This window comes from Leptonychotes weddellii, chromosome 1 (assembly GCF_054177405.1).
Source record: "Leptonychotes weddellii isolate Sample4059 chromosome 1, ASM5417740v2, whole genome shotgun sequence".
Lineage (NCBI taxonomy): Eukaryota > Metazoa > Chordata > Mammalia > Carnivora > Phocidae > Leptonychotes > Leptonychotes weddellii.
The window spans coordinates 169,454,559-169,479,714 of record NC_138369.1 but is presented as its reverse complement, the minus strand read 5'-3'; the positions used below and the strand labels follow the sequence as shown (position 1 = coordinate 169,479,714).

General features: G+C 35.3%; 1 protein-coding gene across 10 annotated transcripts in view; it reads right to left on the bottom strand.

The window, feature by feature from the left end:
• Nucleotides 1-15,357: 15,357 nt before the first annotated feature.
• LOC115944092 (uncharacterized) overlaps nt 15,358-25,156 on the bottom strand; it is a 501,430-nt gene continuing 491,631 nt past the window's right edge. For all 10 annotated transcript variants that reach the window (XR_014138746.1, XR_014138755.1, XR_014138752.1 and 7 more), the window contains one exon: nt 15,358-23,260. Coding sequence is in view for 1 of the 10 variants with exons in the window: in XM_081798857.1 (XP_081654983.1) it covers nt 23,165-23,260 (96 nt within the window). In the remaining 9 variants the exon portion in view is untranslated. The remainder of the gene's footprint in view (nt 23,261-25,156) is intronic.

Sequence of the window (25,156 nt, the reverse complement as noted above, 5' to 3'; positions counted from 1 at the left end):
GAATGAAACATTTCAGTCTAGCTCTCAGTTTACAGGAATTACCAGTAGAGAAGAGCATGGTCAACAACACTACAGGGATGCAATCACTGCCATTCTCACTGAAGGAGAACTGATTCCATTTTACAACAAATACATTGCAAAGAACTAAAAGGAAACTTAGAGATTGAAAGGGACTTTAGAAAGATGTCAACCAGGGATACCTGGGGAGCTCAGTCGGTTAAGCATCTGACTTTTGATTTTGGCTCAGGTCATGATCTCAAGATGGTGAGATGGAGCCTCACATTGGACTCCATGCTCCGCGGGAAGTCTGCTTGAGATTCCCTCCCTCTCCCTCTACTCTTCCCCTCCCCCCACTCACACGTGCTCTCTTTTTCTCTCTAAAAGAAATAAATAAAATCTTAAAAAAGAAAGAAATATGTTAACCAAATGCCATGTGTGGCCCGTGTTTGAATCCTCATTCAAACAAATTAACTGTAAAGAAAAATGAGACAATCAGGAAAATGTATATACTTACGGAATGTTTGATGATATTAGGGAACTACTGTAAATGTTTGTGGGTGTAATAATGCTATTATAGTTTAAAAAATAATGTTCTACTTTTAGAGATATATACTGAACTATTTATTGATGCATGCATATTATATGATACATGGGCTTGTTTCAAAGTAATCTAGGAAGTTAGGAATGAGTGAATGGTGGGTATAGATGAAACCAGTTTGGCTATAAATTAAAGTTGAATAGTTGGGAATATATCTGAAGGAAGTGAAATCACTATCTCAAAGATATGTCTACACCAGTATGCTCATTACAGCATTATTTACAACAGCCAAGATATGGAAATAACCTAAGTATCTGTTGACTGATGAAAATGTTACATATATATGTATATATATAATATGTATATATAATGTATATAATATGTATATATATTATATATATATATTATTCAGCCATAAAAAAGAAGGAAATCCTGTCATTTGGAACAACATGGATGAACCTTGAGATCATTATGCTAAGTGAATTAAGTCAAAAAGAGAAGGACAAATACTATATGATCTTACACATGGAATCTAAAACCACCAAATTCACGAAGACAGATTGTAGGTTAGTGGCTGCTAGGGGCTGAGTAGTGAGGGTAAATGAATGATGGTGGTCAAAGAGTACACAATACCAGTTATAAAATGAATAAGTTTTGGGGATTTAACATACAACACGGAGATTGTAGTTAACAATACTGTATCATATACTCGAAAGTTGCTAAGAGAGTAGATCTTAACTCTTCTGGCCACCAAAAAAAAAAAATTAACTATGTAACTATCCAAGATGATGGATGTGTTGACTAACCTTACTGTGGTAATCATTTTCAATATATTACATAATATTACATGTCAAATATATGCCAATATAGCTGGAAGAAAAAGATATCAATTCTCCCCCTCCCCCTCCAAAAAAATTTGAATAGTTAAACCTCTATGTGTGATGGGCATGTAGAAGTTCATTATGCTATTCTAATTTGTGTATATTTGGAATTTGCCATAATAGAAGTTTTTTAAAAAGAAAGCTGATTATCTAAAATATATTTTCATTAATATTTGTATAAGTGGAAAACCAAAAGAAGATACAGCAAAAAATGGAACCACTCATTAGAACAGAAAATTCAGCTCATTTAGTAATATTCGCGCGTTGGGGGGAATTCTGACCAGGGTTTGGGTTAAGGTATTCCACTGTTAAAATGAGTCTTCTAGAACAGAGGGCACTGAAGAAGCAGAGCAGGAAAACTACAACAAAACCAATACATTTGAATTATGTGCTAACAGAAGCAAAGAGAAAAAAATTAAGATTAGCTAGGAGGGTGAAAGGAATTTTCTTTCTTACCTTATTTCACAGACCAAACTCTAAGTTATACCTTTTACAGGAGTACAGAAAACTTTATAGATTGAAGAGAATGAGTAGAGGAGACAGAGGGTAAATAATTCAAAAGGCACTTTTATAGTATTCAAAACAGCATACATTAGTCTTTTCTCTGAAATACTGAGTGTTTAGATCTAGGCTGTGTATTAATCCCTTTAAGGGTTCATACATACATTTTTTTCACCAATCCTTTCAGATTGATATCTATTTTGGTGTTTGGTTATCCAAACCATTGTCAATATTTTGCCTGCTATTTCACTTGTTTTCTCCAAATGGGACTGAACTCTATTGTTCATGGCCAAATAATATAAGACATCCATGTTACTACTTCAATCTGAGTGTTTGCATCAAAACTTGAGTGAAACCTTTACCCTTCTGTTGGCCCATCCCTGGTCTTGAACTAATTGGAGTGTATTTTTTGGATTATAGTCAAATTGAACCGACTATTCAATTGATAATTGAACTATGCTCCTAAGATGCATTCTGTTTAAAATTGAAGGAAAATAACACAGCTTGACCCTTGTGAAGTGTTATGAAGAGCTGGAGTCAAGTGGAGACTTCTTTTATTCTGGTTGGAGTATTTTGTTGCTTTCTTAACCTTATGCTGGGCAGAGTCATGAATAGCTACATAAAAATTCCTTTATCTTTGTTGTTTCGATGTAAAGAGGTCTTATTAACACAAAGGCATTAAAACTGGATTGAGTCCGTAGCTAAACATTTAATTTTAATGCTTAAAATAACCTAAACTAAGAAGACAATAGCTGTCATTTACTGAGTATATATTTTAACCAAACATCAGGCTAAGGGCTTTATATATAGCATTACATTTATAGACTTTTTCATTATTTATTGATTGGCATTCCAAGAGATCATCTAGCCAGTTGCTCCCATCAAACTCACCATTCTTTACTCCAGACTTTGTAATGGCAGTGAGCAAAATTATTGCAGCTTTTAAACATGTACCCTGCTGTGGCCTGGAGCCAGCTCATACTGATTCAGGAGACTATTCTGTGCATCTTTCCCCAACTCCACATTAAGTGGCATCATATCGGTAGTTTAAATGGCCATGGTGGGAGAATTTACACTACAGATATTAGTAAATGTCATTATTTCCCCCCAGAGAGCCAATTGTTAGACATTTACTAATACACCACTGTATGTATCCTTCTTTCCTTTTCCAATAAATGGAAATGTCATTGGGAGGATCTAATAGAGCCCAGTTCTGCTACTGCAGTAACAGTTAAAGTTAGGACTAACTTTGAACAAATAAGGGGAGAAGGGAAAGAAACTAGCGTCCACAACCAGCCATTCCCCAATTTGTTTGATTTCTTGAAAGGACCAGATAAGATAGCCATGATCCTTTGTGCATTCTTTCAGTAAGTTGGTGGGAGGAGGAATTGGGAGAAGACTCTTCACATTGGGGTCAGCAAACTACAGCCTGTGTGCTAAATGTAGCAGACTTCCTGTTTTCATGAGTTTTATTAGCGCACAGACATACCCACTTGTTTCTGTGTTATCTATGGCTGCCTTCACACCTTAACAGAAGGGCTGAGTAGTTGCCATGTAGACTGTAAGGCCTGCAAAGCCAAAAATATTTACTATCTGGCCCTTATAGAAGAAGTCTTCCAAGATGACTGGGGTTGTGATATGTTTGACAAATGGATGATGTCTTAGTTGGAATTTAATTCTTGCAAGGATGAGGTAGAAAAAAATCTCAGTTTCCTGGTTGTCCTTGTTTTACCTTCATCTAATGAAGGTAGTCCCAGGAATATAAGATATGTCCCTAAATTTAATTGCATCTACTCATTCAATTTCATCAATGAAAGGTAGGGGAACATTTCATTCATTATGTCAGGAATACTCATTATTTTTCTATAGATTGGGATACACAGACCTTCTACCTAGATCTCTTTATTCAGTTATTTATTCATTTATTCATTCAACAACTATTTATTAAAGTCTACTAGGATCCAGCCTACTAGGTTCTAGGCACTAGAGGTATACTCATGAATAATCAAAGTTTCTGTCCATATGGAGCTTATATTTTAGCGGGAAAGTCATATAATAATTTGCATGTTGTCTAATATCATATCAAGACATGATAAGCATTATGAAGAAAATTTAAATCAGGAAAGGTGCTGGAGAATGAATAAGGTGCTTTTAACACATTGATCATTAATAAGAGAATAATAGGTGCTATGTACTTGAGATCAGAGGTCAAAAGAAGTTCAGTTGAGTGGACGGTAATTGGCAACAACTGGGTTCCTCATCTGTCAACTCTCTCTTAGTTCATACAAACCCCCCTGACTCTGACCCTAACACCCCCCATGCTGCATTCACGGGATACTCCAGGCCCATGGCTGCTCATACTCAGGATATCTGAGGCTGCTGCAATTCAAGATACTCTTCTCATCTAGAGTTTGAGAATGGAAGAAATGGGTTAAAACAGGATGTAGTTTATGTGGTGCACATGCACATGCGCACACATATATACACCCACATGTCCTAGTTCTAATGTGTAACTGTTGAATCTTCTAAGTCTTGCCTTTTATAAATTTTGCCTATCTCTACTGACACAGTTATGTCATTCGTCAGCCAATTAAGCTATGGAATTTCTTTAACTAATGTGTTAATTATGGTGGCCTCACCTGTCCCTTGTTCCTTTCTTATCCTTTCATTGTAAGGTTTTAGGTGAAATGCACCAAATTTTTGAACAGATTTTCTTGAAGGTCTTTCCTATTGTTTGACATAGAGACATGTACGTTCTCATATTAACCCTACAGCTCTCCATGTTGCAATGGATACTGTGAATTCAGTATCTGTTCCAAAAGTTATGCTTCCTTCTTTGTCCTCAAAAAAGGGCAGATCTTCGCTGGTTTCCCAAAGCAGCAAGATTCAAGCCCTGAGTGAATATTTGGGCATTTTAGTAGAGTGGTGGCATTTTTCCCTGTAACATAGACCTGCCTGTGACTCCAAAGGCACCTTTCAATGTCAGCTAAAATCTAGGGTTTACCAAAAAGGAGAAGGAGGGGCATGAATCAATCGGCAGATAGTTCTTGAAGCTGAGAATCAGTGTACCAAGCTAATATTCCTGAGAATACGGTTTTTGAAATCTAAAAACTGTGGAATCCAAACTGCAACACAAGGCACTTTGATGTGACTGAAAAATTATTTAAAAAGCAAGGAAATGGTAATGGCTATGGGAAGTTTTATGTAGAATATGTTATATATAAATACATAAGTATATATGCCATATTGTTGATGTATTTTTAATTCTGAAAATGCCCTAAGTGTACAATCTTGACCATATTTTCCTTGGTATTATGAAGATAAAAAATAAAATGGAGACAAGGTAACCCTCCCCCAGGTGTCAGCAAGTTGCATTGGACTTCCTCCACCTCACAAGCGAGGCTTCGGAGAGTGCCTCAGGAGCTCGGGAAGGGTTAAAGTTTTGTCTGTGACACTGAAATTGAGGCCAGCTGTAGGTCATATTCACGTCCCAGTCACAGGAAAATGAACCTGTGAGACAGAACCTAATTATCTGCTAAACCAAAAGCCAGTCTCAGTTCAATAACTTACGACAGAGCTAGCAGCCAGATATAGAGTTACCATGGCAACGCTGGAAAAAGCTCCTCTGCGGTTGAGAATAAGGAGGAAAAGAAGGAGACTGTAACCCTAAATGTGCTGTAGCCGTTTGATCTCAGACAAGTGGTCTGTCTGGAAAACCAGGTTATTCTAGACATGTCTACCATTGTCTATTTGCTTTAGTATCTGCTACAATTACTGAAAAGGAAAACGCAATCACAGTGTCCTCCGGGCTTAAAAATAACCCACCAGTAAATGGCTAACTGGGAATTAATTTTAAAGAGAAATACATAAGCTTCCTCTTTCTCCTCCTCCATGCCATCCCCAAGTACAGATAAAGCAGGACACAAAGGGTGGGAATTCTTGAATACCTCATCATTGTAATGAATGAGTTCTGTGTCCACAAAATGCACTGTCATCCTATTTTCTTCTTATTCCCAAATGCTGAGATATTTTTGAGAGAAGACTTTGGGGAATTGAGCAATAATATTTGCTTTTTGAAGGGGTGGGAGTGGAACTGGAGAGTAAGGGAGAACTAATTTTTCTTTGTGAACTCCACCTAAACTTTCAAGTGAAATAATTTCCTGGAATATCGAGTTAGGAAGAATCAAACATTAGAGGGAGATAAGCCCTGACAGGTTGGTCATTTTTCTTCTTGCCAGTTCATCTTTGCAGTTCTTTCTGGAACAGCACTGGATTTCTGAATTTAAGAGATGATATAGCTTATGCACATAAAAACTTCCGAAGCCCAGTTATCATGAATACTGTGCAAATGGCATCTCACTAAAAATATTTGCAGAAGAAGAAGCAAGAGCTTACCATATAGTCATACTTGGAGGAGAAATTCACAAGTGCCTTCCTTTCCCTCCCTCCTTTCAATGTTTCCCAATGGAGACAAATCATGCTAAAGCTTGTCAGTTACAATTATTGGATTTCACCATATTTGACAACTTTGATATGCCATTAATGATGTAATAAGATACATCTACCACATTATCACTTGGGCTTGCTATCCAGTTGTAATGCTGAATTTGAATCACATAGATATGTATGTATAAATATATAGATACAGCAGTGTTTCTTCATGTATAACTCATAAACATATTGGGTTTGGAATATGGACAGGAAGGAATATGGAGATGAATAATATCTTCATATGCATGAATAACTTTGCAGTAATGCAAATGAGAAAACACAAAATGGAAAGTAGGTTCCTACTAGCAGAAATATGACTAAGAATGTAGCCTGAAATTTGCCAATATATTAGAGTCACTTATAATGTCAGTGAATTTTCTTTGAGATGGCACCTCTTTTAAAAACATTTTACCCTACTCTATTATATTTTCACTATATAATTACATAAGTCCACAATTTCAAATTTCCTTAAACTACCATGATGCATGAAAAGGAACTTTAGGATTTTAAGAAGATAAAGTAGAGTGGTGGAGGGAGGGGAGGGGAGACAGAATAGCAACATCAAAGGGCAAAATGAATTTTCTGATTAATTTCCAGGTAGAAGTAACCTAACCTCTGCTCCTGACCCTAACTTAATTCCTTTTGGAAGCCAGAAAGTATACCCCTTTCTAAGACAAATGTTTCTGAGATCTGATTATTAAAAGGGTCTTATTAGTTGCAAAGATGCCAACAATACAATGCAATACACTGTTTGGATCCTATTACTCCTAATATAAATAAGTTTTTCTTTTAATCTTTCCACTTAGATGAATTAATTACTTAGAAAAGAAAATGAAGCAATTTTATCAGAAAAGCATCTGAAAGAGCTATTGATTTAAATGCTTTTACATTTTAGCCTTATCACACATGATTAGCTTGCAGATATGAGCTTAATAATGATGCAAAGCACCAGATTTCACTGCATTCTCTGTTCCACTTGAATTCTCAGAAAAGATACTGGAAGCACTAACAAAGAAATAATACTGTTTTCTCACGATGTTCCTTTGGGCAATGTTTCTAAACTATTCCATTGCACAGTTTCTTTAAAAGTATCAATCTTTCCTATATTTTTGTGAATAGATGTGCTTGTGTTTTTGTTTATTTATAATTATAATCCTAAAATCCATCCATAAGTAAGAACTGTGTGAAGCGTATGCTCCATCCAGTATAAAGGCATTGATATGTTCAATTAACATTAACCAAATACAATAAAATAAATTGTAGTTGAAAGTAAGTTTATAAATTAAAACTAAGTTTATAGATTAAAATGATCTGCTTGCCATATGGAAAGAACTCAACGCGTTTGTTGATTGAGTGAATAAAATAAATAAACTAGACTATCTGCTAAGGACCAAAATAGAAGGAGAAAAAGCAAAGTCTTTAAAGAAACTTAAAAAAAAGTCAGACTAAATCATATGCTACCCTTGGATAAAAGACTGTGAATGAAATAGGGTCCAATTCTCAGAAGTTCTAAATTCATTCACTAGGAAGGAAAAAGAAAAGAAAACCTAGAAATACAGTTATCACTATCGGCTCTACCATTTTCAAATGGACTAGAACATTCTGGAATACTTAAGAATTTAGTGTATAATAAAGGTGGCATTTCACATCTCTGATTTCCACTTTCTCCCCATTAAGGCTATACCCACTGTTTTCTGGTCCTCACTAAGTTCTGCTAATATGTGTTGTTGGGTGCTGGTCTTTCACCCTTGAAAAATTATGAAATTCTTCCCTCAGCAGTAAAACTATATAATGCTGCTCTCAGAAAGTCCAGCTTGCTGATTAAACCTCTCCACATTGGTCTAGCTGGTGTTCCTTATCCTCTGAAATTCCACAACATCCTCCTTCTGTTGTCAGCTATTTCCTTGATGCCCCTTGTGGGAAAGGAAGCTTCTCCAGATTTATTCCATGCTCTGCTGAAGGACTTTCTTAGAAGACGGTGATGGGTAGAAGTTTAGAGGGGAAGGGTGCAGGTTCAGACTCCCTCTGTTTCTCCCCTGATGTCATTCCTACAAGCATTTACAAAGCTGCCTCCCCAGGATTCCAAGTGGGCAGTGACCATAACCCCTCTGGTCTTTATGTCTTTATACTTATCTGATGGGAATCTGTTACCCACTTCCATCCCATAGAACCTCCAACATCAGGAGCCAAATATGTGATGTTCTTCATCTACATCCATTTCTCCCCCCTTTCTCTTGTACTCTAGGCTGGCTCCCCACTGCCCATAGCCTAGAAAGTTTCATGTTGTCCTGTGTGATGGGAAACTACGTCTAGCTCATATCCTGAACCCTTTTCTCCTTTATGGTTAGCTTTTAAAAATTCTATGATCCATGTCTCTAGCAAGAGATTAAAATTTCTGGCCATGTCCTTTAGGAATTAAAAATAAAGCCATTTCCCTCTCAAGAACCTAGCTTTTCCAAAGCAGGGCAATTTGTTTTGAGCTTATTGTATTTGCTGAAAATTTTTGAAAACATAATGTGCTAGGCACTTTCAATCTTCTGTTGACTGTGTTTCTTGATGGTGTCTGCCTCCCTATAAAGCAATAAATGTCATTGATTAAATGAATAGAGAAAAATAAAGCAACAAGCATGATTTGGGGAAGGAATCTCCCTGGTTGAAATTTTCTAGATATTATTTCCCCATACAATTAATAATGGATCCATCAATTCTATCTTCTAAATATTCCTCTGATCCCTTCTTGTCTCTCCATTTCCAAGGCCACCATTTTCATTCAGGACATTATCATTTGTCCCAGTTAATATCCCAAGGGAATCATTATATATAATTATATAAATGTGTATTTATCATCAGAATACTATTTATATTAGAGAAAAAAGGATGGAAGAAAACTCAATTTATACTTTCAAACGGACTAGTTAAATAAATATATTATGCTGAAGTAAAATATAATTAGCATGTGCTAAAATGACAATATGTGGGAAAGTGTTCATTTGGCATTAAAAATTAAAAAGCAAGTTAGAAATGATTATGAAAATATTGAGTGTATATGTGTGTGTGTGTGAGAGAGAGAGAGAGAGAGAGACAAAGAGAGGGAAGGTATGAGTATATACTATATGATAATAGGAGTTATCTTCTGAGTGATGAGATTAATATGTTTTTTGCTTTTTTATTTACCTAGAATTTCAAATTTTATAATATGAGCTCTTGTTATCATTGTTTTGTATCATTTATTGTTATAATTTATGTTATCATTATTTTGTAAATAAAGTAGCTATCTTTAGAATAATATGAAAATATTTTTATTGGCTTAAGATGGATTGAGACTACGATAAAATTGGATTAGCAGGTTTAACTTCATTCACAACCAGTAATACTATTTTTCCAGTTGCACATAGAAAAATTCATTATTTTCAGGAAATGAATCATTTGAGGAGGACAGGAATTTGAAATAAGATATGTTTTCATAAAATAATGTTATAAAGAAATTTCTACCTCTTTCCAATCAAAATATATTATTTAAACTGAAGGCTGAGATATTATGATTTTATTTCATTAATTATTGAAAGCTGAAAGATTGTTTATGTTCACTATGACAGAGATTGCTAGTTTTCCTGCAATATCTGTTCTCCTCATTTTCCTGTAGTTTTTAGCTGGGTGAATGCCCAGAATAAAGTCATTTCTATGTGCCCACTCCCCAAAAGCTTTGTGTACCTGGTGCCTAAGTTCTAAGGGTATAGTGGAAGATGTGTATAAAAATTCCAGAAATTATCTTTAAAAGAAAAGGCAGTGTCCTTATTTTTCTCTTCTTTTTCCTACTGACTGAAAGTAAACAACTTGGTGGAGCTCCAATGGTCACCCTGAGATTACTTGGGAAAAGGAAGACATTTAAAAAGAGCATCAAAATAGAAGCAGCATAGGTTCCTGACTTCAAAGTGCTCAACTAGGTTTCCAGGAGAATGATTTTCAAAGATACGTAATCACCTTCAAATTTTCCATGATTTGTTTTGCATCTACCTCTGGATGTCACAATCACACCATAAATCCAACATGTCTGATATCAAAGCTCTATTAACTGAAATGGGAATCAAGGGGGATCTGATGCTGGTTCGCAGAAAGATTATCATGATTCTCATTCTTCTAGTGTCAAAAGGTGGAGAAATTTAGGTCATCTTCTACTCCTTTCTTCCTTGCCACAATTTGTATCCCCATGCAATCTACTCAGTCATTAAGTCCTTGTATAGTCAAAAGATTTCTCATATTTATCTCCTATGGGTAGTGGTTCTTAATTTTGGGATGGTTTAATCTCCATTGAGAATCTTATAAATACTATTCAATCATTTCCTCCAGAAAAATGTATATCCACTCAAAAGATCTCATGTAATCTCATGGGAACATAAAACCTCAAAAGGCTAGGGATATGTGGATCCCAGGTTAGGAACCTCTGGTTTAGATATTTTTTGTTTGTTTGTTTCTTCTTTCGTCTAATTATCCCCAATATCTTCTCATTTCAACATTCTCTACCCTATTATTTCTCAATTGGAGTGTTAGTCAATCATCTAGGACATTTTACAGAATGCATCTCCATTCCAAACTTAATGAGTTGGAATTTATAGGATAGCAAGAGTGGTGTATCTCCATAAGTAGTTCTGATACATCCTCTGGGCTGAGGTCTTAAGTTACACTGACCTCAGATTAATCTGCATCTTTCATCCTTGCATCTCTCCCCAAAATATTTAAAGGTTTCCCAGTGCCTACCACACTGTAGCACTGTGCAATTACCAGAAGAGCCCCTGTGAGCACTGCAGGGCTTCATTCAGCTGATCTTAGCTAACCCTTTAATAGTCAATTAATGAAAATACACCCAATCTTCCAACAAAACTGAAAGCCAAAGATAGCCCATTGTTTCTGCTCCTGCGCATTTGTACATACTGCATATTCCTCCTGAAATTCAGCCCTCCCATCCCTTCTTCTAGAAATCCTTCCTATCTGTCACAGAGCAGCTAAATGCAGCCTCTTCTGGGGATTTTTTTCTTGATTCTCAATAACTAAAGTAAACATTTCCCCCAAACATTTCAAATCCCAAAGCACTGTGTTTTTGTATTCTTTCTCGATCTATCACATTATGACTTGATAACTTTTTTTTTTTTTAGTTTTTCTTATTTTCTCATGAGAACATAATATCCTGTGAAGAAAGAATTCAAACTTCATTTTGTGTTTCCCATATACCTAGGACAGATTCTTATTTTGTATAGATAATGAAAGAAAGGATGGATGAGTAGAAAGATGGATAAAAAGATTTAAGGGTTAGAAGTCTCCTGTTCATAATAATCTGTAACTCTACTTGTCTGGGGGCATTGCCAAATAATGAATTTAGCAATCAAAGAGTATTCCTGCTTCTTAGAAGTAAGATTTGGGACAGAGTCAAAGATTAATGATGAAGATGATAAAGAGAAATCACTACCAGGCATTGTGGTAATCTCTCCGTACTGGACAAGACACAGAGAGGTGATGCCTAAATTTTTCATTAGTAATTGTATTTAGAAGATCTAAGATTTCACTGAGTTTTGATCACTCTTGTGGAGGGAGCAAGCAAAAGTACTAAGGAAGCAGAAGTTTCTTCCCCTATATGGTTTTAAAGACACTGTAGTATTCTTCTAAAGGTGGAAAACATCACACAGTAGGTTAATTTTTTAAAACATTCAATGCCAAGCTGTTAAAATATCTAGAAATAACTTCTTTTCATTCTAGTCAAGTGTGGAGTTATTTCTGTGCCACCTGGGTTGAAGGTTCAAAATCATTGAGGCAGAGTTTAAGGCTTCATCCACCTAATACAATTAAATGCATGCTATTCCCTATTGACTCTAGAATATGTAAACCTGGTGTTTATGTGCAAGAATATAAAAGTACAAATACTAGGCTTTGAGACCTGCTTGGTTGAAGTTCAAAATCACCCCATAAATGACATTATGTATTATTAAATAATCAAAGGTTAATCTGTATACATGTGTACACAGCTTGTATTTTTAAATCACAGAACATTCTATAAAAATTTTGCAAAACTAAATAGCACCTGCTCTTACTGCCATTACTGCCATTTTTTAAACTATCAGTATATCATGGTTAAAATAAACTTTGGCTGATTGGTGATTTTTTTTTCTTATATAAAATTTTAAAAATCAATTTTTCCATTTTGAGATTGAAGAAGGAAATAAGAGTGTGGTTTTATAGCTAAGAGGAGCAACAGTATGACTGAAATAATCTTCTGGTGATCATGAAACTCACAAATAAGTCTCAGGAAGACATAAGAAAAGGCTTGGAGTATGTAACCCAAGATTTGTGAAGTGACATTGATTTCCATTCAGATCAGGTCTTTTACTCTTCTTAAAAATGTCAAGGTGTCGGGGCGCCTGGGTGGCTCAGTCGTTAAGCGCCTGCCTTCGGCTCAGGTCATGATCCCAGCGTTCTGGGATCGAGCCCCGCATCGGGCTTCCCGCTCGGCGGGAAGCCTGCCTCTCCCCCCTCCACTCCCCCTGCCTGTGCTCCTCTCTCACTGTGTCTCTCTCTGTCAAATAAATAAATAAAATCTTTAAAAAAAAAAAAAAGATTAAAAAAAAAATGTCAAGGTGTCAGCCTTGGCCATTACGAGACGGTGATTTATAGTTGAGACAAAGCCATAGTACCAGCTGACTGTCTGTAGCCACAGTACAGGGTCTGGAAAGGCTGCCAAAGACAGCCATGGCTTTTCTTTTCTTTTTTTTTTTTTTATTTTAAAGATTTTATTTATTTATTTGAGAGAGAAAGAAATGAGAGAGAGCAAATGAGAGGGGGGAGGGTCAGAGGGAGAAGCAGACTCCCTGGCGAGCAGGGAGCCTGATGTGGGACTCGATCCCGGGACCCCAGGATCATGACCTGAGCCAAAGGCAGTCGCTTAACCAACTGAGCCACCCAGGTGCCCAGCCATGGCTTTTCTTAGTCAATCAGCAAGCCTTAACGGAAACCCTGGTCTTTCCCCCTCCATCTTGATAAGAAAATGATAAACTATAATCTGGAACATTTACTTGGTGGGAAATAAACAAGCGCCGTGGGAGGAAGTAGGTATCATACTTCCACAGAATAAATAACAAACATTATTTATGGCAATCTATATTTCAGACATTTAGAAACACATATCCATAATAGGAGCATAAACAGATGTTCCAAATATGACAACTTATTTTAATATACTGGAAACCACAGCATAATTTTGTAATTTGATTAATTAGGAAGAAGAATTGTGAGTGTTAAAATCGATTTTCAAACTCTCTAAATTATATTTATAGCATTGCTCATCTGCATCACAAAAAAACCCCAAAATGTTTTGCATTAGAATCATTATTCATAGCAAATTAATCTTTTTCTCATTGAGAAATCTCCCTAAATAGTAGTTCTTGATAGTAAAAATGTTTAAAACTGCCCAGGTAATATCATGATAAACAACTGGGCTGAGAAGAACAAGCATTTAACACCCTAATATATAATGGCTACAACTGTATACCAATATAATTATATATACATATATAATACATATATATACTCATATAGTAGACACAATTATATAAATATATAAATATACATTTTTTGTTGGAGGATTACATATTATATATACATATATATATATATATATATATATATATATATATATAGCCAAATAAGCTGTCCTATCTGTATATAATTACCGCCATTATATAATTTTATATGATTAGGATGTATGTCAGCAACATAAAATTCCCTAATATCAGAGGTGAAATTGGAAGGGATATAAAATTTTCTGGAACAGAACAGCCTAAACATATGGTGGCCAAGGATAAACACTAGACTGCAGAATATAATCAGTAAGCCCCCTTTACCAAACTCCCATTTCTAATGATCCTACATAATTTTTAAAATGTCAAATTCCCAAATGAGTCCAAATGCTTACTTTCCTGATGTATGTCATGCATTAAATGATCATGGGAAATGTTAATAAAATGTAATTAATCTCCAGGATACTCAAGGTTGCAATTGGCTGGTGCAGATGTTTTATGGTTACAATGCTGTACAGAGCACATTTGAACTAAATAAGTTAATACTGCCTGTATGTTCATAGGCTCCACTAAGTTTACCAAGACAAACATATTTGACAGAAGCCTATATCATATCACTATGCTAAGCAGTTTAGAAATTTGTAGTGGTTGTTGGGAGCCCTGCTGTATTTTGCCTGTTGGAACTTCCTCCATCTTCTGCCATAGACATTAACCTTGCTACGTTAGTCTTGCTCTGCCTCCCTACACAGGCTGTTCAATCTGAGTAACTTTCATCTGGACAGAGAAGTGGCTCCAAAACAGAACCAGTCTGGGCCTTTCTGAGAAATGAAACTGATGGAGGGGTAGAGAGAACCATTTCATTTTTTCCTTCTGGAATCACTGGCTCTGGGAATGATGCATGATGCAGTGGCCATCTTTGCCATCACAGACAGAGAATGTGAGAATGAAGTCAACCACTTGGGAATGAAGTTAACACATTGGAGAAAGAAAGGGAGAGAAAGAGAGAGAGATGGAGAGGACCTGAATAGAAGAGGAGAAGGGGAGTACCAAGAGGAGGCGGGGTGAGGGGGTGTGGCGGGGAGGGGTCCGGAGGGCAGGGAGATGTTGATGATATACATACAGCTTCCTAGTTTGAGCCCAGTTTTTAACTTTTGCTACTGAAAGAGCCTGATTAGTACAGTGATTTAAACTAAGGCTATTCTTTCCTACCCCTTTGACTCAAAAAGTCCCCTGTGGAATGGAAAAATACCCAGCTGCCTAATCACATACTAATGTTTTTTGTTTGTTTGTTTGTTTTTTACCCAAAAGACACTTTAAAAGCATTTTCCTCCACATCTTTATTTGATAAATCAGTTGTAAATAAGGAAAGTGAAACGGAGAGAGGTTCAGTTCCATAACTAGTGGTAGGACTGGTGCTAGAATTCTGGTCTTCTAGCTTCTGCTTCACTATTCAAATTCAGTGACAGCATTTATGATGTAGACATCAAAAACTCCAGGTTTATTTTGCATATTTTGTTAACTCCCAAAGAACAGCCCAATTAGAATGCTTTGGTCCTTTGACTAAGTAATGTAATTGCTACTTCATGAAACTGCATGATCAATATTACTATATTAACTTACTTCTTTTTTTAAAAAAGAAATTAAATGATGGCTTTTTTTAGAGGGATTGAAATCATATGTAAATACTGCATTTTAGTAAAATTATTCTGGAAATACCATTTTTATAAACCATAATTATTAACATTTTCATGGTCTATGGTTTTTGATCACCAGACCTTTGCATAGTATAGGGAATCATAAGACCAGAATCTAGACACTGTAAAATCCTAATAACAACCCATATCTTGCCCAAAGCAACTCAAAGTATATATGTAGGTTATTTTATCTGCAACTAGAAAATAGGACAAACTACATAGAAGACTCATCTATAAAATATAAAAAAGAATAAACTGCCAAATTACAAGATTTATGAAATGCTAAGGCACACAAAAAGGACAGAAAGTGTTAGATAAGTGAGAGATATCTTTTGTAGACCATAAGCTATTTGAGAGCAGAATTTCTTTTTTTCTTTCCTATAGTTGGCACTCAGGAAGCATTTGATAAAGACATTTATAGCACATAATTTTTGAGTGTCCCTGGATCTGAAATAATTTCCCAATGGTGTCTGCCTCTCACCCTTGGGAACAGTGTACACCCAACAAATTTTGGTGATGAAAACAATAGTCTGTTCAGCAAAAGCAAATACTGAGACCCAAACAGGAAGAAATAAACTAATATTCATTGAGTGTTTTCTTGGTGCTAGAGACTAGGCTAAGAAATTTTCTTGGATTATTTCATTGATCAGTCATTAAGTTTACTTAAGTCCTTGATATTAAAATGTTACTAAAACAAATAAATGGAAATCAGTTCAACTGTTTGGTAAATTATGACTCAGGCTATATCTAAATGCACTGAGGGCAACAACTACTTTTTATCATTAGTATCTAAAATCTATAACTAATATTCACACATCTGACATTTCATTTTAAAGCCAATCAAATTTTATTAAATAATTAAGTCTTAATTGGTTATAGTCATCCTATGTGTTGATGCAGCCTTAATTCACTCAGTTTTTTTATTTAAGCTAGATATACATTTACAAATAAATGGATACATCAATGAATCAACGGCTTATTTTGAGTTGACAAATTATATTTATGAACTGGCAAATTCCATAAGGGTTTCATTCTCAAGCAGGATCTCTTCACAACAGCAACAAAGATGCGTCACTAGTGAGTCCAAATTTCTATCCTCTTTACAACTTGTAATCCATGAGACAAAGAATGACAATATTTTTTCCAGTATCTATGTTAATTCTAAAGGAAGATGTTAGGAAAGAGGCTGCTAGAAATTTCATCCCTGAATAGGCCATACTGACTTTTAAATGGATTTTATAAGTAGTTATTTAGCTCAACATTAGGACTAATAAAGTATATATTCTTATAGATGTGGGTACTCCTTATAGATGCACATGTCTTATAGATAAATAAAGGGTAAAGAGCATTCTCTAGAGTCAATAAGAGATATGGTAGGGATCATTTTTTTTATCTTTCAAATTTAGCATCATATTATTTATCAGCAATTTGCTCTTTCAGAATTACTTTATTACATTTATTTACAATATTGTAAATCATAGAAGTGAATGGGGGGAAGTGAACTAGAAAGAACATACAAGTTGTGTTATCTTTCTCCCAAAGTAGCCAGCACACTTCCTGTTGTGATACGTCTAATCGTTGAAAAACACATTATCTCTTTGTTTCATGTATATACTTAAGTGATTTTAGTCAGAGCACTAGGTGGCCCTCACTAGAGCACACCCTATGGAAAGAAAACACATTTTCTTTAAACATAAGATACAATTCCTTTGAGATCCTGTTAATCATTTTTCCTTTCTAATTGAAAAAGTCACCACAGAAATTAGAGTACGAATTTCATCATTCTAGAAAGAACCTTAAAAGTTGACATGTCTTTGAACAATTGTCTCAGAAATCCTTTTTTAAGTACATTTTCATTTTCTGGCATGGCTTGAATTAAATTCTAAACTTTCTGCTGCTTGTCCTCTAAGCCCCTCTGGTGAATTTAAATAGGCCTCCCTATATATTTAGTACATTCAAGAATTCTTTGTCGCAGTGCCTACTCTGCTTTATTATTAGAAGGCTGTCTCGGAAGTCCAGCAGCCAGTTTGTTTTCTGCCATTAATAAAGAGTCTACTTTTTTCCCTCACTTCTTTGAAGAAGTTGAAAAGACTCCATGTTGGGGGGGGGGCAGGAAGAGAGACAGAAGTGAAGTGAACCGACTGTGGTGTAATCCCCCAACAAAAAATGTTGTCTAGTGTAGAAACCTCCCCAAGGTTTACAAATGCCCAGGCTGGGCTTCTAAAGTGTGATATGTAACAGAGTGATAACTTAGCCACAGCCTGGTTCCCCTCTCCCCACTAAGAATACAAAGTCTACTATGAGAAAGACGTTACATTTTTAAATCCTACAGAACCAAATACTTCCACTGGCTCATGTTTCAACATGACCCAAATCTCTTACTGAAGATTTTGGAAAATGGAAAGATAATCACATGTAAATCTCTAATTTCTCACAATTCCCTTATATGTCTAGGAAAATAAATAGAAGGGTTTCAAGAAAGACCTACCAATTTGGATGTACAAAAGATTGAGGTTGACTCATGGCCTAGGGAAAGCTCATTCAAAGGCAAGGAAAGATGACTCCATAGAATAGTCACTTGGTGCTCAGAAAGCATCAGAAACCTACCAACAGAGAGGGAGAAACTTCTTAGAAAAAAGGAATGGTTAAATCCACCTAAATAAAAGAAGCCAAAATAGCTTACAAGGCTAAGATGAAACCTGGGAGTTATTATTCTTATCTGGTTGACCTAACAGACAGACAGACAGACAGTCCATGCTTATTAATACACTTGTTTAGGAATTAACTAGTAAGGTAACAAACTTAAAATCACATTACTTATATGAACAGTGAAAGCTTTAGTTCACCATATGAGAATTTTTCACTTTTAAATTCCCCATAAAACATGCATGAAATTAGCTGATTATATAAAATAAAACTATTTAATCGTAAATTCCCTTAATATCATTACCTTTCAAGTTCCTCCTACTTTAAAATCTCCACAAGTAAAACATTACATACAAGTTAATATTATTGGCTAGTAATGCACTTCATCTGATAAAGCTACATTTGACATAGAGAGATTTGGGGAAAAAAGGAATGAAAGGTGAAGCTAGCTCATTGAAAAAATGCTGTGGATGATTTCATGAAGATGTCTCAATTTTTATACTGATTTTACTGATGCTTTTTAAAAATTGAAGATACATATACACATATATACATATATACATAAATATGCATATATAATATATAGGTACATATGCCTCAGTGTGTATGTGGTCACTGATCATTCGGAAACTAAGTATGGAGATGACAGATAATAATAGCACCTAAGTTTCTGCATACTAAACATGCATTTGCAGAGCTACACTAAAAAGTCTTATTTTTTAAATGTTTACAAATGCCCAGGATTTTTAAAAACTTCTGTATGTGAGAAACTTCGTTTTCCTTTTCCAAATACAGTCACTAAGAGACCAGTGGAATTTGAGTACCGAGTTAAATGTCTAGTAAGAAATTAAACAAAAGAATCCAAGTAATCAAAATGATGCCTGCATTTGCTGCCTGCCGAAATGTAGGCTGCACTGCATGTGTAAATGGCAAGAAAATTTGGGCGTTAGCTAACCCTTTATGCACTGTTTTCTCAAAACTCATCCAAACGGGACAGCTTGTAAAACCATTTACATCTTTATCAGGTGAATTCCACCAAGCCTAGGCGTGTCCATTTGAAGAGCAATGTAAGGTAGTATACACCTTTTCTAATTTTGTTAGTAATTAACTTGTACTGTAATTCCCCTGTGATACTTATACCTCTTCTAGGTATTATTAATGTAGCCTAATGCTTAAGAATATCTCTATATACCTCTTCTTTAGCTTCACTGGAACACTAAAGTGTTGCAGACTTTGATGCTAAGAAAAATATTGATCCTGTGCACCCTGAAATGAAATATAATCATATTTAGATTTGGCAAAATTCCAGAAGTGGCTTCCTTGATGGGCCCTAAAAGAGTAAAAAAAAAAAAAAAATGCCATTTTGGAAAATTGATGTTTTCCTTACAGAGATTAAAAGTTAAAGGAATGAGTATCACAATATTCACAGGCACTACAAAAGAGACAGAAAAAAAACTAATACTTCATTGGTCTTTGATAGATTTTAGCTGATAAGCTTAAAGTGAGCGATGACTGTAAAAAAAAAAGGAACTGGAAGTTCATAGTAAATTAACAAGCAATGTGAAAAAGGAAAAAGAATCAAGTGGGGGTTAGTGTATTTATGTAAAACAGTGATTTGCTATTTCAAAATTAAAATGTGAAAATAAGCTGGTGTCAGAGAGGAGGTGATTCCTCATTTCCACCGCATTGAGCAAGCTCACATCGGCAGCAGACAGCTCTTAATATATGCGTCTGGCTCAGGCTGGTCTCCCAACCAGGAAGCCATCGAATTGTTAATATCACTGCTTTTTTTTGTATACAACACACATCATTTTCTCGCTCTTTGTCATAGACCTCTTCTTTTATTTTAAGCTTAGTATGATCTGATTTTCCAAATCATATTTTATAGCCCCAAACAATATTATTCTGTGACAGCTTAGATAGAAATGCAGAAAAAGTGGCATCCATCTATCCATAGACAGCATAAAGTAGTTTATATAAACAAAGTCATCCACTTAAATCTCTACTCACCTTTATGGAGTAAGAGAAAAGCTTTTATCAATGATATTCTCAGAAAAGATAGTTTATATGCAGGAAGGTTACATAGGGAAGGTTCAAAGAATGCACGATGATTAGTAAAAAATAAACATCACTGCATTCTGAGTTCAGCTTTGGTAACTTTCTTCTACGAGAAAGAAGTTAACATATAGTGTAATTCATAGATACAATAACATAAAATATTGCATTTGAAATAGCTTATATCTGATACCACTATAGCCAATAAACAACCATCCCTTACATTATTTTAGAACTAAATTTATGAAACATCATTTACATAGTATTTATGATTGTATTAAATCAGGTGTCTGTAGACATATACCTGTGTGTGATATTGTTTTAATAACGAGGTAGTTTCTGATCTGTTGTATAAACATTGCTATTAAATATAATCAAGTTTCTGTGCACTTGTAGATATACACACATATAGAGTTCTTTGTATTGAGAAACTTGTGCTTTTAAAAGTGTTCAAATATAATGAAAATGTGGTTCAAAGAAGGAAAAGATAAACACTATCAAAAATCTTTACTGTTTATATTACCTCCTTTCAGTTGGAGTTTTAAGACATGTTTACACACACACATACACACACTTAAAATTTCAGAGATTCTAGATAAATAAAATAGGTGATATAAATAAAGAATCTGAATAGGTATAATGTGGATACATGCTTAAACATGTTTTACGGGGCTTGTATAGAGGAAGAACATGTTTACGATACTGTAATATCAATTTTTTAAGAAATATAACTCATGCGTGATTTGTATCCTATGATATTTCAAACATGAGTAATTGTAACAAATCCAATGAAAAGGTGAACAAAGACTCCATACAGTGTTCTAAAGTACATTCATAAATTTATTTTAACAATGCAGAAGGTACATGTAATTTATAGCACCCATGTAAAGCATCAGAGTTAAAAGAATGAAAGCATTTTGGTTCTTCTATTATGGAAAGTCTCTCACCTCCACTGTGTATCTTAGTATCTGCAACATTACTGTAAAATTTGTGAATAGATTTAATATATTGATTCTACTTACAAGAAATAAATATTTGATGTGGCAATGTCTAACAATGTTCAAATATGACACATTACTTATAGTTGGAATAGTTTATAAAACTAAAATTCTTATAAAACTAAAACTATGCAGCTCAGATTCAGTTGACAGGTGAACTTGAGCAGTCTAACTTCATAGGTGGTGTTTATTGATTTATCTCACTTAGGTCCACAATATATACGAAGGAAAATGTAAAGACTAAAAGGTACCATATTTTTGCTAATTATTGATAACTCTTACGACAAGAGAATGTCTTATTGTAATAGGACATATAAAGTATTTTGTCTGGTTAAAAGACTAAGGAAAACTCTGGCAATAAATACCAAGTATAAAATAGCATTCTTCTTAAATCAGTAGTAAAATCTAATAGAGTCAGTAAAGAAGATTGTAAATGATTTATCTCTAGGCCTCGAGCATGATTATAGTTATACATTACATATTCTGAGCTACAGTTACATGGAGACATACAGGATTTATTTAAGAAGCTAATGTATATATTTCTATGCATATGAACGAAGTTAGAAATATAAGCCACTCTCTTCATTATTATAAGGAGGTATATTCTCTTAGACTAGCCACCGTAAAATACATCAAAAGAAGCATTTTAAAAACACCTGTATTTTAACTTTGCTTCTTACATAGTTATCTTATACTGCTTTTATATGGCTGTTATAATATAATACAAATGCTATTCAGTGCAACTCTGTAATCACTTTTGAGTACAGTTTCTGAAAATAGTATTTTTGGGGATGGGTCATGATGAAAACATTGCTGATTATAAAGAAGAGCATTGTTCTTTTCTCCTAGGCAGAATCTATGTATGTTCTTTTGTTCTGGTGGTAACTGCAGACAATCAATAAGGTCCAAAGCTGCTGGTTCCCCTCCGCCTAGGTCCCAAGAGCCTGACTTGTGATGTTACTAAAATACCTCACAAGTTAGGGTCTCAGGGACTAGGAAAAGTCTGGTTTGATGCAGTAGAATTCTTCTTCCAGTAATAAGGCTAGCTTAGAAATTACAGTTGGGTTCAGTTAAACTTTTTCCTCTAAATACTAATTAAAATACATACGTAGAAATATATATGATATATAAAAGTTAGGATTAGCTGAATATTCAGGACGACCATTTATAGACTAATTCCAGACCTTAAAATAATGAAGAATATGAGAAACAGTGCAGACAATGAACAGTTAAGAGTCATTCCATCAGATCCAAAGAAAGAGACTAAAAATGGGTTAAAATCTGTTTCTAGCAGATTTGTACAGCAACACCATAGCCTCTATTACGTTAAAGAAGGATTATATGCCAGTTAATGGGACCCTAATTGAAATTTTGCTTCCCATTACACTTCTATACAGTACAACTGTTAAGGTGGGCCAAGGACATATAACACTTTAAATCTGATTTCAATATATACTGTTGCAGTTAAGAATAAAACAAAAACTTTTTTGCATGTCATAATTTAATACCTCCGAAGCTTGATTTTTCTCTTTAAATCTCCAAACTATTCAGACAGCAAATATTTCCATGCATACTCTGTAGCTATTTGAGCAATGCCACTTAATAAACATGTAACTTAAAATGCTGGCAACATGAGAAGAAAAATAAAAGATTCTATTTCTTAAATAATTGCATTATAAAGCTCAATACTTTTGAAAATACACAATCCCAATCCTGTATATTCACTGAATTTCCTCCGATCTTTTAGCCTTGTTTGTGGTTCAAGAACAGAATTGGTACTTTAGGAATGATCCAAGGTTTAGTAGCATAGAACGCAGGGTATAACAATCGGACCAGCCATAACATAACAGTCCTGGCCACAGAAGTGGATTCTGGTTCTTCTGAAGTGGTTGATCTTAAAAGGGAAAAGAGGAGGAAAAAAAAAAATGGAAAGAATTAGAATGTTTTCCTGCAGAACAGGTGAATCATCCATTTCCAAGTAAGCTGCAAGGAAAGCTATGCTGAACAAAATATTTGCTAACTGGCCCCCCTCCTCCACCCTAGTACCACACCCCTTTCCAACCACCACCCCCCACCCCCTGTCCAGATCTTTACTTTGCCTTGTAAGACTTTAAATATTCTGCTCCATGATGTAATGCATCATTATATAAGATCTCTTTCTGTTTATCATTTGATTTTCCATATTGAATCCGTTATGGCTTAAAATAGTAAATAGTTAAAAAATAAAATAAAAAAGCAGCACTCACAAAAAGCAAAAAATAAAACAGTCCTTAGATATAAGTCCATGCTTTTCCTTAAAACTGAATATGGCTTTACAATTTTTGACCATAGCATTCAACCAATTATTAGAATGAAAAATCTCACCCCTCCATAAATATGACATTAACATAATTATACCACCCCCATCACGGAGACCCATCCTCCTTAGGGAATACATCTGATGCTCCAAAGATGGAAATCAGTCAGATTTTAGTTGCTCTCCAACGTACCTTTGCTTCTCACTGACTGACTGGCTTTTACCCTCCACGCACTCACACGCCACCCCCTCCCCTCGGCTAGACACGGATGCCCGAGCGAGCACGCGCGCGCACAGGCATACAGACACCCAGCGAGAGGCGAGGCAAAGCATCTGATGCTGACTCAGAGCGCTTCTGTGTGCAGGGGGTGGCCGGGGCTGGTATTTTCACTGCGCTCATCATTAACATTAACTCACAGTCTAGCATCCACCCTCTCCCAGACCTGCGGGACTGCAGCATTTGCATGACGCTGTCACTCTAGCCTTTGCAGGTCAGATGATGGGGGGGTGGGGGGGGGAGAGCAACGCAAAGCAAAGCAAAGCAAAGGACTGGAAAGAAAAAGCCCCAAGACTCTTGTAAGAAATGCCTTCGTTTCTTCCAGAGTCTCCTGATTTTTCTACCTTTCTACTTCCTCTGTGGCTAGGTCTCAGTTGTTTGACATCTTTCCGGAAGAAAATGTCTTGTGCTTCAATGAGCCAGTAGTCAGTTGGTCCTCCCCTCCCCTCACACTGATCCCCACCCCCTTCCACCCCCAATCAATAAGACAGATCTCCAAATGCAGTTGTGGAAACAGGCTTCGACACAGTCTCACTCTGGATCCACTACCTCAGAAAGCAGGCAGCCAGGCTCACGAGAGAGAGAGAGAGATAATGCCAGCAATTCTTTAACAGTCCCAGACTTCATTCTATGCCTTTTTTTTTTTTGCCCCCCTGGCTGAAGAAAGAGCAAAAGGAGTGTTTCCACTTCTATATGGAGACCCAAACAGCCCAAGGGACACATGAGTGAGACCGATCTGTATAGATCAATCATTTCTATTTAATAATGAGCGAAACTATAATTTTAATAAAAATAATTGCTTAATATTTTTATTAGCTGTGCTCTCAGTTCACAGGAATTATAAGATCTGCCAGGATCTGAATCATCAATATGATTTAAACTGTGTTGAAATCCTAATTTGCTGGAATGGAATCAACCGACAGGATATTAATACATTTTTTATTTTGATTTTTTTGATTTAAGAACTTATAAAAATAATAACAAATAGCTGTGTGTTGGTGAATATGTAAAAGTTTTTGAGATTAAGACATGCTTGCAGGCGATAACTATTAAAGATTGAATATATGCTTACATAAAATGTGGATTTGTGTACATATATGAAGACAATCTACTATATGCATTGTTACAAAAGGAACAAAATATTTGGCTGAACACAGTCATGTTTGTACTACAGTGTTTCACAACATAAAAGACAGTATATAGGTATTTATCCAGTT